The 16550-nt window shown below is 44.1% G+C and overlaps 1 protein-coding gene across 3 annotated transcripts in view; it reads right to left on the bottom strand.

Annotated features, from left to right (window-relative positions):
- SAMD3 (sterile alpha motif domain containing 3) overlaps positions 1-16550 on the bottom strand; it is an 89652-nt gene that overhangs the window by 49343 nt on the left and 23759 nt on the right. For 2 of the 3 annotated variants that reach the window (XM_074988767.1, XM_074988768.1), the window contains exon 4: positions 12710-12823. In XM_074988767.1, the coding sequence (XP_074844868.1) occupies positions 12710-12823 (114 nt within the window). Of the gene's footprint in view, positions 1-1944; positions 2062-12709; positions 12824-16550 lie in introns of those variants that run through there. The other variant, XM_074988769.1, reaches the window with a different exon arrangement.

Genomic DNA, 16550 nt, shown 5'->3' with positions numbered 1-16550 from the left:
TCTCCTCACGTACACATCTTTTGCAGATTAAGAGTACAAACATACCCACATAAAAACAGCCAGAGTGTCCCAGACCAATGGTACATCTAGCACAATATCCTATCCTTGGACTGTGGCCAATAACAGATGCTTCAAAGGAACTGAACTACCACAACGATTAAGTGACCTATTCCACCATGCAGTCCCAATTTCTGTCTCAGAGCCAGGAACACTTACAACTTGTGATTGTGCCTCTGACCACCCTCGCTAATAGTCATTGATGGACCTACCCTCCATGAACATATCTAATTCTCTTTTAAATTCAGAATTTTTTAAATTCTTTTTTAAATTACTTTGGGCCTTCACAACATCCCATGGCAATGAGTTCCAGAGGTTGATTGTGTGCTGTGTGAAGTACTTCCTTTTGTTTTAATTCTGACGTTTGTTTTTTTGTGTTATGTGAAAAGTAAGTAACACTTTCTCCACACCATTCAAAATTTAATTGACCACTATCACACGCCTTTAGTCACCTCTTTAGCAATCTGAATAGTCCCATTCTTTGTAGTCTCTCCCATGGAAGCTATTTCATCCCCCTAATCATTTTTGTTACCCTTTTCTGTATCTTTTCCAATTCTAATATATTTTTCTGAGGTGGAATGATAGGAACTGCACACAGTGCTCAAAGGGTGGCTGTACCATGCATTTATATAGTGCATTTATAAATACAGATTTGCTGTCTTATCATCTGTCCTTCTCCTAACAGTTCCAAACACTGTTCGCTTTTTCGGCTGCTGCTGTATACTGAGCAGATATTTGCAGAGAACAACCTATGATGACTTCAAGATCTCTTTCTCCAGTGGCAACAGCTCGTTTACAACCCACCTCTGTGCGTGCAAAGTTAATACTGTGTTTTCCAATCTGGAGTAGTTTGTATTTTATCAACACTGAACTTCATCGGCCATTTTGCTGTCCAGTCATTGAGTTTTAAGAGACCCCCACCAACGTAACTTTACAGTCTGCTTTAGACTATCTGTTTTACTATTACTATCTTCACTAATTTTACAGCATCAAAAAACTCGGCCACCTCCCTGTGATCCAAGGATCCTAGCCTTTTTTTCCCCAGACTATTTTTGAGACTGTTTAACAACACTGGTCCTAGTGCAGACCCCTGGGAACACCAACGTTCATTTCTCTTCATTCTCGAAACTGACCATGTACTCCTACCATTTCTTTCCTATCTTTTAACCACTAACTGATCCAGGAAAGACCTTTTCCTCCTATTCCATGGCTACTTTATTTCATACCCTTCAGTAAGGGACTTCAGGAGACTTTCCGAGAGCCCAAATACATTATACTCGCTGGATCACCCCTGTATGCAGTTGCTGACTCCCTCCAAAGAATTCTAATGGATTCAGTGAGGTATAATTTCCCTTCGCAAAATCTCTGTTAGACTTTCCCCACCTGGCAGCTAAGTATTAGGAATAATGAAAGGCAATTTAAAAGGAGACCGTCTTTGTTAATTCAAAAACGTTTTGTGCTAAAGTTGCAGAAATTTAGCACGCACTTGTTTATAATCAGTTAAGAATGGGGAGAATGAAATACAGTAGATTAAGGTTTGGCACATACAGAACTTTTCACTTCTAAGGCCACATCTACACTATAAGCTTTGGCTGCCACAAGTTACATCCACATAAACCACAGTCTGTGTCTCATGTATGCGCATACATACTTGGCTCCTTGCGCCAGCGCCACAAATACTCAACGGGGTGCTTGTCTCAATGCACAGTACAGTGCCCTATGAGCAGGTAACCCAATGTGCAACTTGCCACAATCCAACATGTCGTCTTTTGGGAAGTTTTGACACTGCATGGTGGAACACAAGCAAGTTGTTCAGAGATGACGGGAAGCAGGATGTCTTTTCAAAAATCCCATGAAGCTATGTGGTCTTCCTCACTGTGTACCTACTGTGACAGACGCATGGCACCTCCACAGCTTGGCACAGCTGTCAAGAATGTTGCAAGTACAGGTATTTGCAGAGCTGCAAGAAGAATGCCATCAGTGGAGAACATGAGGATTTTGTGGAGAACAGATTGCTGTGGAATATAGAGAAAACCAATTTAAGGCAGTTAGTGTCATTCACAAAGCAGTTGCTGATGGCAAAGCACCATATCTGAGCACAAGAAACAAGTGGGATCATCCTATAATGTAGGGCTGCAACTGAGCAATGGCTGCAGAACTTCGGTAGGCAAAAGACTATATTGCTGGATCTGTGTGCCAAACTTTCCCCTGCCCTGCAGCACCTGGACAGAAGAATGAGAGCTGTGCTAACAGTGGGGAAATATGTTGCGATCACATTGTGGACACTTGAAATGCCAGACTTCTATGAACCAGTGAGAAATCATTTTCTAATTGGAATATCCACTGCGGAAGCAATTTTCATGCAAGTGTGCACGGTCACTAATGGTCTTCTGATATACAGGACTGTGACTCTCAGTAACGTACAAGATGCAGATGGATTTGCAGCAATGGGCCTCCCAAACTTCAGTAGAGTGACAGCACATGCATCCCTGGGATCAGTCTACCATGCCCCGGAGTACATCAACAGAAATGGCTACTTCTCTGTGGCTCTGCAACAGTTGGTTAATCAAAGGATGCTTGAATGACAGCAGTGGTGGCTGCTCCGGGAAGGTGCATGATACTTGCATCTCTAAAAGCACACAGCTGTTCAGAAATCGAAACCATCAGATTACCCTCAGGTGATGCTGAAATGTCAAGGGTGATCCAATTTATCTCTTGCTCCCCTGGCTTATGAAGCCATACACACTGACCACCTTCACAGCATCCAGGCAAGATTCAACCACCAGCTCAGCCATTGTAAAATGACTGTTGGATGTGCTTTTGGTAGATGGAAAGGATGTCTGTTTGTTTCTCTACAAGACTGGACCTCTATAAGAACAGCACCCCAATGGTTACAGCTGCTTGCTGTGTCCTGCATAATACCTGTGAAGCAAAGGAGCAAAGATTCCAATGGGGTGGAGAGCAGAGGAAGAGCTGCTGTCAGCTGAATTTGAAAAGCCAGACACAAGGGCTTTTAGAGGAGCTCCACCCGGCCTCGCAGTTTTGGGGCCTGTTAGGAACTGTCTACTTATTGTTGCACATCTACAAATTTATCCCTGCCAATGCACTTTTTACTTTTGTGGTGCTAGCAGTACATTTATTACACTGTGTTTGTCATTGATCCTATGATCTGTGCCGTAGTGTACAACAACAAGCAGCAGGTTCTTCCACTATCACTAGGCATTCTGCAGCACATGTTGGGAACTAATAAAATTAATTATTTTCTAAAAAATATTTGAGTAACAAAATAAGCCCCAAAATCAAAAAATCTGTGCAATTAAAAAGCAAATACATTAATAACTTAATGCAAAAGAACATTCATGTCCACCTTGGCTACACATACAACAGTTACACTCAATGGTCAGCGTAGGTGAAGCTGTGCTCATCCTTTTCATCCCACTGTGTGGAATGACAGAGGTAGGGATGTAGGCCCAAATGCCATGTGGAATGTGAAGGGGGGCACAGGAAGTACTACAATAACATTCTCTGTGGGCTGCAAAGGGATGTGAGCTTGCAACTGTTGAACCTCTTGGCCCACAAGCATCCGCCACATCTGTCTTTGCTGCTGGAGAAGCCTCATTATGTACTGGTGCATCTCTCTCTCTCTCCTTTTTCCTGCTATGACTTTCTCCTGTTTGCTCTTTCCTTCTCCATGACCTCTGCCCGTGGTCTGAAGAAGTACAGGCTTGCAGGACCTCATTGATGTCATCCTGAGTCCTCTTCTTTCTCTTCCTTAACTGGCTCTGGCATTCCAAGGTTATGGGGAAGGAATGGAAAGGCCACAGCCACAGACAAAGCACAGTGACACTACTGTCAATACAGTCACAATGGCAAGTGAAAGCTACGATTCCCCCTCTTCTCTCACTCCCCTAAGATGTACTTATTGACGCTTTTGCTTACAGCAGCACCAGCTATGGTGAACATGGCCCATCATAGGAGAGAAGAATGAGGAGGGAGTTGCTCAATAGCATAAAACTATGAATACCGAGCAGAGACAATGAATTCTTCCACCATTTTCCACAAGCAGTGGTGATCTTAGTTGATCTCTCATTTGTGAGGGTAACAAAGGCTCAGAGATAGGTATTCTGAAGTTGCCCAGCCTTTTTGCTGCCAACCATTTCACTGAAATGTGCTTGCTGGTGTAATCACTGACTGGCATGGGAAGAAATGAGGCTGCCATCCCTAGAAGCCTTCAGAAGAGGATTCCAGAGTATCTCCACAAAAGTTTAATTAACACTTCAGAGGAGAATTCAAGAGACATCCTAGATATATAAACAAAGTCTTCCACATTGTCCCAAGCCCCTCTCCCCAAAACCCTGCCTAACTCTACAGAGGAGTGAAAGCAGGGGACCACTTTGCCTCTCTTTATCGCACTCTGCCTCTTCTAATGTGAGTAAATTAATGCAAAGTTGTTGTCCCCAACTTGGCAGCTCATCAGTACATCGTTGTAATGGGAAATACATTTGTACACTCACCTGAGATTCCTTCCCCCGCATCAGGTTCACTTGTGCTCACTTGGCTTCCCTGCCAAGACTGACTGAACTGCAGGGAAATCTCCAACAGGTCAGGGCTTACAACTGGAGGTTCCTGTTAGCCATGTCCCCTGTCATCCTTCTCTTCTCCATTGTTCACACCAGGGTCTGTGACTCGGTCTCCTCTGAGATAGCCACACTGGCATTCAGGATAGTGATGGATTCTCCATCAAGGCATGCAGCTGTCCTTAAAAGCATCAGGTCTGCAGCTCAGCACCAGACTGTTGGCCTCCTGCATAGTATGTCTGTTGCAGTTCCTTTGCTTTCGCAAAGCATTGCTGCTGATCTTTACCATACACCCTTGCTTGCCTCCCGTACGCAATACATCCACATTTCTACAGCTGGTTTGTAGCTGTGCCTGCAGAGCCTCTTCTCCCCCATGGACTCAGGAGATCCAGACTGGAGCATACAGAGCGTGCAGACCTCCTGGTCAGCAGGGCAGCTGCACACAACAAAGTGTATTTGGCACAGTTTGAGATAGGAGTGAGGAGGCTGGCTGGCTCCCAGTCTCAGTGACTCCTGGACAGTGTAGTTCACAACTTTGACCAAAACCCTCAGTATTGGGTGCCACTATTGTTCAGCTGCATTAGCAATACCCTCTCTGCTTACTGGGCTCTTAGAAGACATTTAGAGGTAAATTAGAGCTAAACAACAGCACAGAATACTGAGCCAGGACTGGTGGCTATAAACAAACTTCAGGGGACCACGGGAAAACCTGGTCTCACCCATGATTGGCAGTCATCTGGCTAACTAAAATCATGCTGGATTACGGATGTTGCTGACCAAGGGAATGCCGGATTAGAAAGGTTCAACCTGTACTCTCAAGTTGTTCATATAGACAGTAAACCCTCAAAATGTGCGATTTCAAGTTGCACTTAACTCACATTAAAGCGAGTTAACCACAACTCAAAATCCAGCTCCCCCAGGCCCCGGCTCCATGAGGCCCGGTTCAACTCCCCCATGGCTCTGGCTCATCCCTCCCCTCCCCAACCCCCAAGTCCAGGCCTGTCTCGGGCTCCAACTCACCACTCCTCATGCACAGCTCTGGCTCAAGCCCCCCTGGCCTCAGTTCACACTCCCTCTGTGTGGCTCCACCTCAGCTCCACCCTGCCCTGCAGCCCTAACTCACTCCAGGCTTAACCCCCGCCTGCCTTCCTCCCATGGTCCCAACCCACCACCAGGCTTAACCCTCCCCAACTGCCACCCGACAGCCACAGGACTTAACTCTCGAAAGGAGCGCCAGGTGCTCCTGTAGCTTTCCTGACTGCAAAACGTGCATTCCGCCAGGGAAAAAAGCCCCCCCCCCCCCCCCCCCCCTTACGTGAAATTAGAGTTACGCAAGGGTGCGTGAGAATGCAACCCTCACATAAATAGAGACACCACTGTAGTACATTGCTTGGGAACAGAATACCATAAAGTAAGGCCATTATGAGCTACACTGGCCTGTCTTCATAACTGCACAAAAAGGAATGCGTTTGAATTACTGTCCCAATGCCACAGGGAGCATCTTGTCTCACTGCAAGAAAAGCTATGACATTTGCACCTTAGGCTGGATTTTATGGTTAAGCAGTTAAAGAACCAGTAGAGGCTCCTACAGGAACAAAACTGATGGTGTACTTTGCACAAAGAGGCATGTTCCTGAGCTGGCTGAAACTGATAATTTGAAGAACATCTTGACAGTTTTTGGTGTGTCGTCTTTCCACTACCACCCCCGGCGACCCTACAGCAGACAGCTCCGTCAAGACAGCTACAAAATTCCAACATAAGACAAGAAACAAGGTAAAGTAATACACTTATTATTACGTGCATTGGTAATAATGACCCTTAAAGCCACTAGGCATCTAAGAAAAAAGAGTTTCCAATATTATTTAGTTTGTTGACATAAATTAAATAAGATTTGCTGTCTGAAAGCCAACTAGTTATGCACATAACTAAGTCACGTAACACAGGTGCCTCAATGTTGTTTCTGGTCTTCCCACTTCATTCCCTTCATGAGTTGATTATACACACCCCTTTTGTTGTGAATTTTCTTAATTTAAATTTCATAATTTGTCCTGATTTGGCAATAAGCCACAAACACTCATCCCCCCTGCAGCCACACAGAGCCCAAATAATTTCAGTGGGCTTCCAAACAAAGCTGGTTGAACTTGCCCACATGGAGCTTGTTGCAGGGCCAGGACCTTTCACCACAAACTCAACAGGGCAAGACGTGTCTTATATGTTCATATAGAATCTAGCAAAGCCCCCCTCCCCCTTCACCACAGCAAAAGAACCTGTAGGTATGGCCACAATATAAACAACATTATTTCTATTAAGAGTCATTTTAAAATGAATTAACTGTCCCAACAGGTGGGACATAAGAAAACATCAGCACTACACTTGACACATATTCTACCTACTACAGGTTGAACCTTTCTAATCTGGCATTCCCTCATCCAGCCACATCTGTAATCCAGCATGATTTTAATTAGCCAGACAACCACTTATCACGGGCATGGCCAAGTTCCCCATGGTCCCATAAAGTTTGTTTACAGCCACCAGTCCTGGTGCTCAGCATTCTGTGCTGTTATTTAGCTCTAATTTATCCCTAAATGTCTTCTAAGCACCCAGAAAGCAGTGGAAGTGTTGGTAATGTTCTAGACAATATTGGCCTCCCGTGCTCTGGCAATTTCTCTCATCCAGCACCGGTCTGGTCCCAAGAATGCCAGACAAGAGAGATTCAATCTCTCATTAGGATAGAATAATACTTCATTGTAACCTGTTGGGAGGGTTGAGGGAAAAGATGCATTAATGCTTCAGGTGGATAGGAGAGAAAGATTCTAGCCCACTGGCCACAGGATGAACGTTAGCAACATCTTATTTATTAATTGCTCTATTTTGCCTGGTGTTTTCCCTACTTAACTTCCCTGGCCCATTATAAATCTTCTGGAATGTAGAAACAGGAAGAGCTTATGTAAGTCACAGTGTGAAACGAAGGGGTAAATCTGCACCACAGTGCTACATTGGTACAGCTGTGCTGCTGTAGCGTACCTGGTGAAGATGCACCATGCTGATGGGAGATCGTTCTGTCAGCATAATTACTCCACCTCAGCAAGAAGCACAAGCTGTCAGTGGCATTGTGGACAGCACAAACTTGCGTCACTTGGGGAATAGAGCTTTTTGACAACCCAGAGACGTATGGTATATCGACTTATATCTGCCCTCAGAAAGTTCTCACACGCTGTTGAGAGAGAGAATTCTAGCAGAGACACAAATATTAATGTTCAGTTAAATTCTGTGGAATGGTCAGCACATTTTCCAACCACCACCTAAAAAAACAGGGTGTGAAAATACAAGCAAAACTAATCAGATAACACCCTTGCTTTAAGGCAGTTTTTAATACAGCTGGTCCTTGACACAGACAACTTCACTTTAAAGACCGTCAGGATTCTATTTGATACACCTTCTATGCTAGGAATTGATTTGAATGCAACATCAACAGCAGCTGAAGACTCAGGAGAGAGAAAAATTTTTCCTCAGGAGTAAGACTGGACAAACTGTCACCTGGTCAGGCCACTTTATAGGGTGGGAGAGAGGAAGAGAATGCCACCCCCCCAGACTATAAAACCCAGTGTATCAGAACAGACGTACTTTTACAAATATGTGTTGGGTTCTGTTAAATCTCATTATTTAGAGTAATCTTTGTAGAATTACAATTACAATATTACAGAGTTACTATTTCCTCTAGGCCACAGGTCCCCAATCTGAGGAATGTTCGGAGACAGGGTGCAGCTTGGCATTAGCCAGCCCCATGTGGAGGTGGGGAAGGAGTGCCACTTTTGTCCCCACCTCAGTTATGGCCCCAATCTTGGCCTTCTTATCCCTGTCATCATCCCCCATTCCCAGAGCCATTGTCCTGGTCCTGGCCCCAGCTCGGGAAAGGAGAGGGGGAGGGGAGGAGGGGATCTGTTGATGGGGTAAAAAGATGGAGGAACAAAGTAAAAAGTTGGGGGACACTGGTCTAGACCATTTGGAGGATTCAATTTATTTCTGTTATAAAAGAGAGTTAAATTATTTAAACTATCTGAATTAGCTCAATAAATACCCACGTAAAGAAGACTCAAGCTGACCGCATCAGATTGGTAAATATACTATCAACTCCAAGCATTCAAAAATCATTAATTTCTCCCACCCCCATCCTACCCCTGCAACAAACATGAAGGTATTTTTGTTTATTTGTTTTAAACTCCCCTTATTTTTAAGACAACAGCTTGGGTGTGTCTTGATATTTGGCTTCTGGTCCTTGAGTCTACAATTCACATGCGTTCAAGCTTTTCTCTGCAATTGCAAGAGTCAGAAGCTTTCAGATATAGTGGGGTGGAGGGAATTGAGGGAAGCAGTGAAGAGTCTTATATAACCACTGACTCCAATGAGCTGAAGCGGAGGAAGGAGGGGCACCAAAACCAGCATGAACTGGAAATAATCCAAAGGCGAGGCTGCAACTCTCTCTCTCTAGAAAAGTAATTAGATTAGTACATGTATTAGAAATAGTTCTGATGGCCATTGGTAGCAGTGGTAAGGAATTAGAAGTCTATTCACATAAATTCTTAAAAGCATTTAAAGAAGATCTGAGAGAGTCCAGCAGAAAAATTTACAGAAATAGTGTTTCAGATTAACAGTTTTCCACTTGTTTTTCCAGTATGTTGGTAAATGAGTTTTAGATAATGTTAGTCTCTTCTAGGATATTCTATCTCTGTACAGATATTGGAGAATTAAAGAACAAGACCAAGGTTTGACAGCAGAAGACAAAGATCTGAAACCAAAAGCACACTTGCAAAAAACTACCCATCCACAGGACTTGGTATTAGCTGAGCACTTACTACAAAGCTCATCACCTAATAAATTATTTTGTTAGACTTTAAAAAGTGCTATAGGACTGCTTTTCTGTTTTGTGAAGAAGCAAACTAACACGGCTAACTCTCTGAGGTTAAGATTGTTGATATAAAAAATTCCTCACACTTTCACAGCTATTCAGTTAGTGTATCAGGCAGGATTTGAAATTAGATGTGCTATCCTGTTAGTGCACACAAAGCTGTCCTCCAGCCGAACATTTCACTCAATGGTATTTGGACAGAAAGACCATTATGCAACACCTCACAAGCTCTGGAGCACATTTTTATTTACATAGAGACATTTGTTCTCATATGAGAATAAATTTTATAAAGATGCCATTCCTGAAGGAAAACAGTTGGAACTTCATGAGACGTGGATCTAGACTGTATATCATTTGGCAGGCATGCCTTCAGAAATCGCACATAGAACATATGCCAATAAAAAAAGTTGGCTTGTACACAGTAGTCTCAGGTAACTGTAATAAACAATGACAGCTGTTGGCTCAGCAACAAGGCCATCTCATACTGCCTTGAGTTGGGCAGGAGCTAGTACTGAGACAGGAAATTAGGTCTGAGAAAAGTGTTCATGGGACCAATTTGCATATCCTAGGAGAGTGTTTTCACAGAAGAGGAAGGCTATCACTTTAACCAATTTTTAGATGGGACACTAAACACTCCACACTTTTTTGCTTTTACTTTATCTCCCAAAATACTTTAGCCATAGTGACCTCTGATCATTTTCAGATCAGTTGGCTGTACAATTGACCTCCGATCCTTATCAGATTAGTTGGATGTATAAGGGTAGCTTGATGGCTCTTCCATAGAGGAAGAGAAGGGAAAAAATAAATTATGTTTTCATTGCACCATATTAACTGTTATTTTTATGTGTAAACTAACAGAGGCGCCCTGTAACATCAAGAGTCAGGCTTTGCTGGTGGTTGTTAAGGTCTGTGTAAAGAGTAACCACAGTCTAACAACATTCGCAAAACTTCCTGTGTAGACAGCCCCAAAGATTGTATTCTCCAATATATTACTATTGCACAAGTTCAAGTGGAGCAGTTTCCACAAGTAAGGAAAAAAAAAACATGTACAAGAGAAAGAGGTACAGAAGTTAAACACTCCAAATACATAAAACAGGAAAAATGAACCAGTCATGGAAGTTGAACAAATGAAAAACCACTAAGAAACAACTCCATAAACTATCAGGCTACAGTTATGTTGAGTTAGAAATAATAGCCATTTTTGACCACTAGTCAAAACAGGTTTTTCTTCAAACACCCAATCTAGAATTAAAAATTAAATAACCATCACCTTGACAGTCAAACCCACCAGCTATAATCTCTCCCTGAGGCTGTTTCTTAAAATGCTACAATGACAAACTTGCAATGCTGCTGTAGCATTTCAGTATAGATACTCAATACGGCAAGAGGAAAGATTTTCACATTACAATAGTTCAGCCTTGGGCTCCCCAGATCTGCTAGTGCCCCTCACTTCCATCCCCAGCACCTTACTATCCCAGACCTGCCCCCACTGCTCTGCCGGTGCTCTTAATCCTGACTTACAGTCCCAGCCCTGCTATAGCTAATCAACTTTCCTGAGAGGCAGGGACTGGGTCAGTGGAAGAACTCTTCCATCAACCAAGTGTCATCTCCTGTGGGAGTGAGGTCAGTAAACGGGTGTGGATTCTTACAACCTTAACCAGAGGTGCCAGCTTTCTGATTTGCCGGGCTGTGCTTAACCCCTCCTTCCCCTGATGCCCCACCCTCAGGCTGCCTCCTCCCTAACAGGCTGTTTGGATAGGCCAATTGGATGGTGTTTATTAACAGATATGAAGTTTAACGTACACACACCTTAGGAGATCACCCTGGCTGCAAGCAAGTAGCCAAGGGGTTGCACAGGATGTATGACCACACCTACACAGCAAGTGGAAGTGTGATTATATCATGGGCAGGCACACATGCTAGTTTTAATTTCACTAGTGCAAGCAACAGTAGCAACGCTTATGTGGCGCTGTGGAGTTCAGCGCAGGCTGGCTGCCCCCATACAAACCCATCTATAGGAATCTGAATAAATATTTGACTTGCTAGCACATAAGAAAGCCTGCACTGCTCTGTGAATTACTATTGTCACCAGCACTGTCTAGATTAAAGCTATCATGGGTATGTCTACCCATGCTCTAATTACACCTTCACTTGCTGTATAGACACACCTCATGTTCTAGGAATTTTCAGCAAGGGATTAAAAAAGCTGGTTGGATAGTCTGCGTGGCTCCTCTGCTTGAAGTGGATGAAAGGGCGGTATGTTTGCCTCGTCTATACTAAAAGCCAGCACTGGCATTGTCTCTTAGGGGCAAAGGCACGTTCCCCGGGTGCTCTAACTCTGGAGCAATCCTGGGAAAAAAACAGTGGCTTCTCAGCACCCATAGGCAGGCCCTGCCAATCAGCTCCACTCCCAGCCCAGTGCCTTCCCCTCACCAACAGGCCTGGCTGATCAGCTCCTCCCTTTGGCTCTTCATAAGAGACTGACAAATGAGAACCATAGGAAAAAAAAATCTAACCAGACCACTTCGCTGTTGAACAAGGGCTTGAGTCTCCCCTTGAGATAAGTGGTGTTCCAATTCCCTCCTATCTGACAATTATAGCTGCATTATTTGGAAACAGATTTGTACTTCAGTATTTAGGAACTGACCAATTCACTTTTCTGACAGAACATATAGGACATCCTGGCAATGTGGAATAACTGCTGTGGCAAGGACCCCTCTTATCCAGACCACAGCCAGGTTCAGTCTCTCTCACCCCTCACCCTCAGAGGTCAGGGCTCATAAAGTGTCTCTGTGTTTGGGAGCCCAGACCCTCCTCCTGGGACTCCCTCACCCCACTGTTCCTGAGTGGGGGCTGGTCTTCCTCCCTCTCAGGCCTCCACTCTTTTGCTCCTCTTACTTTCTGTTTCTCCTCCAACCACCTCCTCTGCTCTCTCTCCCCGGCCTTCCAACTCTGGACATTTTTAAAAGGCCTGAGCCAGCTCCCACCTAGCTATCTGTGATTGCTCTGCTTGTACTCTGCAGGTCCTTCTGCCTGTTTGGGCTGCATTTCTCTCCCTCTAAAGGGGTCCTCTACCCTGGCTCTGCCACACTGCATAGTCTCATCAGCAAACAGAAAGCTAATGCTATTTAGAACGTAAGTAGAATTAGCAAGTGCACTGTAAACTCACTTCTGCTTTAGCACTCTTCGGTCAATTAATCCACCATCATACTTTTCAGTTGGAGAGAGATACTCAGTCCACTCGGTAGCATCAAAAGGGTTGAGCACCTGGACCCCTGTGGTACTAGAAGAGAAGGAACTTCATTGGTGAGCTGTACAGCTGGCAAAACTTGTACAAAGCACTATATGAAAACATTCCAAAATACCGTCGCAAAAAAGTTAATATGTTCAACACTCCTGATTTTAAGTGACATGGATGTGTCCGACGTGGGCGATGTATTAAATTATTAGAACCAGCCAACTTAAAAGATAAACTAAAAGAATATTGCTTAGAGATGTTCTGATCACTACAAGCAATTACAGAAACAAATCACTGTATTTTAATGTTTCATAGATCCAGTAGCTTCTTGATTATGTTTTCAGCTATATTTAGTGTCTGGTGTCCTGTAATGGATGGGAAATAGCTCACCATTACCATGCATGACAACACAAGAAACTTGCAGACTTTTGTAAGGCAGACTCTATTAAACTAGAATAGAGGTTCACAAACTTCAGTCCATGAACCTCCAATGGTCCATGAGCCCTATTCAGGTGGTCTGCAGATAGGTCCCTTTAAAGTGCGTACCTTGGCAGCCACATATGAGAGAACAAAGGGTTGCCCACCTAATAAGCGGCTTTCAGGGATGGATCTCCTAATTAGGTGCCTGGACCCTAGAGAAGATGCACAAGTAGGGCGAGATAGTGGCTTTGCGGGGAAAAGAGTGTAGGTAGAATGGGGAAGGGGGGAAATCAGAAATAGATGGGGATCCAGTGGGATGAGAAGATGGGATGGGGGCATTTGGGACATGAAGAGCTGGACTGGCCAGAGAAAGAGGTGACTTTCACTAGTTCCAACGCTGCAGCTGTTGGGGACAGACAGCCCTCCTTCCCAATCTCGGGTCTGTAGCATGGGAGATACCCCTACAGATATTCTATCAGAGTTGTGTGCTTTCATTTGTAGAAAAGAAAGTGTTAATTATTATTAAGGGGATTTTATACAGCACTTTTATCCAAAGGGCTTTACAACAGCTAGCCAAGGTTATAAACATTAAGAAAGATCATGAAATGGTTCATTAAAAAACAGTTTAAGAATCCCTGACCTAGAGGGCTTTCTGCTTCACTGTTTTGGTAGGCTGAGCTCATGGCACACATCAGGGAATGTCCTTGTATTTTAGGGACTGCAGCCCCTCCCTGATGTGCCAGGGGCTCTGTGTGTTCCCCCATTCTCTGCCCATTCCTCTTACCCCCATTTTTCACCCATCACATGCTCTCTGTTCCCCTCATGTTATTTCTCCTCTTTCAACTTGCTGGAGGAGAAGTCCTTCAGCACTGGAAAATGTTAATGGCTGCCACCAACCAATTCTTTGATCTTTGGATAATCACAGACCTGACTGAAGCAGATAGCTCAACTGGACGGATGCACAATCTTGCACAAGTTAGTTTTATTGAAATTAACAGGGCTCGCCCCACTGCAGCCCAGAACATTCCCCACAAACTTTGGAACTGATTGGATTTAAACATTATCCTATTACCTAAAGAAAAATAACATCAAGTTGAGAACTGGCCAGCTCTTGCTGTGCCATTCTGCACTAGCCAACTTCAGTCTGGTCCTTCTGCTAAGAACATCAAAAAAGCAGCTCTTATTGAGACCACCAAAACACAGAAACAGGAAAATCTGTAAAAATACCACTTCCGGCATTGCTGGAGAAAGTATTCTTGAGATTTCCCTGAACTTGAATAGAAGGGAAGTTCGGACTGCTCCATCTGCAGCATACTAATAAAACAGGTGCATGGAGACCTATTGCTCATAAGCGACCTCAGTTAACAGCAATGTTTGAATACAAATGTCGTTTTCAGTAGGATCTTCATTTACCCTAGTCATTTCTTCAAACCGCTCACTTAAGTCAGAGAAATCAAACATCTTCTTAAGGAGGCTCTAACCTCCTAACTCAACTCGGGAGCAGTTACTGTCCAGATAACTGATGTACGAAATGTGCATCCATGTGTGGCCATGGAGACATCATGCAGACAGCTCCTCCTGATCTAGTACACATGCAGGTAAGCTCAGAGCTCCCAATTAGCAACAGGCTGAAGCATTAGCTCCAGATCCAGACTTTTTTGAACATATGGAGATACACATCTCATAAAACTAGAAGGGACCTTAGGAAGTTAGTGAGTCCAGTCCCCTACCCTCTTGGCAGGACCAAGCACCATCTTTTTTTGTAAATATTAATCTATTTGCCCCAGATCCCTAAATGGCCCCCTCAAGGGCTGAACTCTCAACCCTGGGTTTAGCAGGCCAGTGCTCAAACCACTGAGCTATCCCTCCCCCCATCTGAGCTGTCCCTCCCTCCATTTCACGGGATGTGTTTCAGATACAGTATTTCTGTTCATCACCTCTACCCTTAGTATTTTTATATAGTAACTATTCATTTAAGTGATTGCATTACTGTGTCCAATTAATGCAGTTCTCCTTGTATAAGCAGGAACTAGGCTGACTTTGTACAAAATGCCTGCTGTTAGAAATTATTTTCTCACACGACAAGCAAAAGACCGCAAACAACAGGAGGGAAGAGAATTTAAGAATGGTAGCTCAAAAAAGCACCAGTGAAAATTAAGACAGGTATTCATGTAAGAAGAAATGGAGGCAGAAGAAAAGATGAAGGACATATTGCTTACAGTGGGCTGATGCTTTACCATGGGACACTGTGTAAAGCTAGCCAGCATAACTCCAGAGGTACTGAGATCATTGACAATAGAGAAAGGAGTCTCATTTGCTCTGATCCTACTGACAGAGACCCATAACTACAAGATCTTTACCAACTATTCATAAACCTGAATTACCCACCAGGAGAAATAAAAAAAACAAATCAAGAGGGCCAGATGAATACCCAGAGACCAGCTACTCCAAGACGGGCCCAAAAAGCCAAGAACAGATCACCACTGGTCATCACGTACAGCCCCCAACTCAAGCCACTGCAACATACTATTAAAGACCTTCAACCTATCCTTAATCAGGATGCCACACTCCAGAAGACCCTAGCTGGCAGGCCTGTTCTCTCCTACAGACAACCTCCCAACCTTATGAGGATTCTCACCAACAATCACAGTCCATACCGCAGAAACACCAGTCCCAAGACTTTTCCTTGCAGCAAAGCCCGCTGCCAGCTTTGTCCACATATCTATTCTGGAGATACCCTCACTGGACCTAAGCAGGGTATTCACAGAATCACGGGCACATACTCATGTTCCTCAACTAACATCATATACGCCATCATGTGCCAACAATGCCCAGATGCTGTGTATATTGGACAGACGTCGAACTCTCTTAGACAAAGAATTAATGGGCACAAATCAGACACAAAACACTCCTGATTCACAAACCAGTCAGTCACCACTTTAATGGAATGGGCCATTCTGTTAATGACCTGAAGGTTTGCATCTTACTGAAGAGGATGTGAATTTTCTAGGTCATTATAAGGGGCTCTTTTGCATACTTGGCTTCATCTAATTCTTGACTCCTGTCCCCCTTCTACTCTCTGATCTGCTCACCTTGGCTGCGTCTACACGTGCACGCTACTTCGAAGTAGCGGCAGTAACTTCGAAATAGCGCCCGTCACGTCTACACGTGTTGGGCGCTATTTCGAAGTTGAAATCGACGTTAGGCGGTGAGACGTCGAAGTCGCTAACCCCATGAGCGGATGGGAATAGCGCCCTACTTCGACGTTCAACATCGAAGTAGGGACGTGTAGACGATCCGCGTCCCGCAACATCGAAATAGCGGGGTCCTCCATGGCGGCCATCAGCTGGGG

This window comes from Carettochelys insculpta, chromosome 3 (genome assembly GCF_033958435.1).
Source record: "Carettochelys insculpta isolate YL-2023 chromosome 3, ASM3395843v1, whole genome shotgun sequence".
In the NCBI taxonomy this organism is placed as follows: domain Eukaryota; kingdom Metazoa; phylum Chordata; order Testudines; family Carettochelyidae; genus Carettochelys; species Carettochelys insculpta.
Note: the sequence above shows the minus strand (reverse complement) of the source record. Positions and strands in the feature narration are given on the sequence as shown.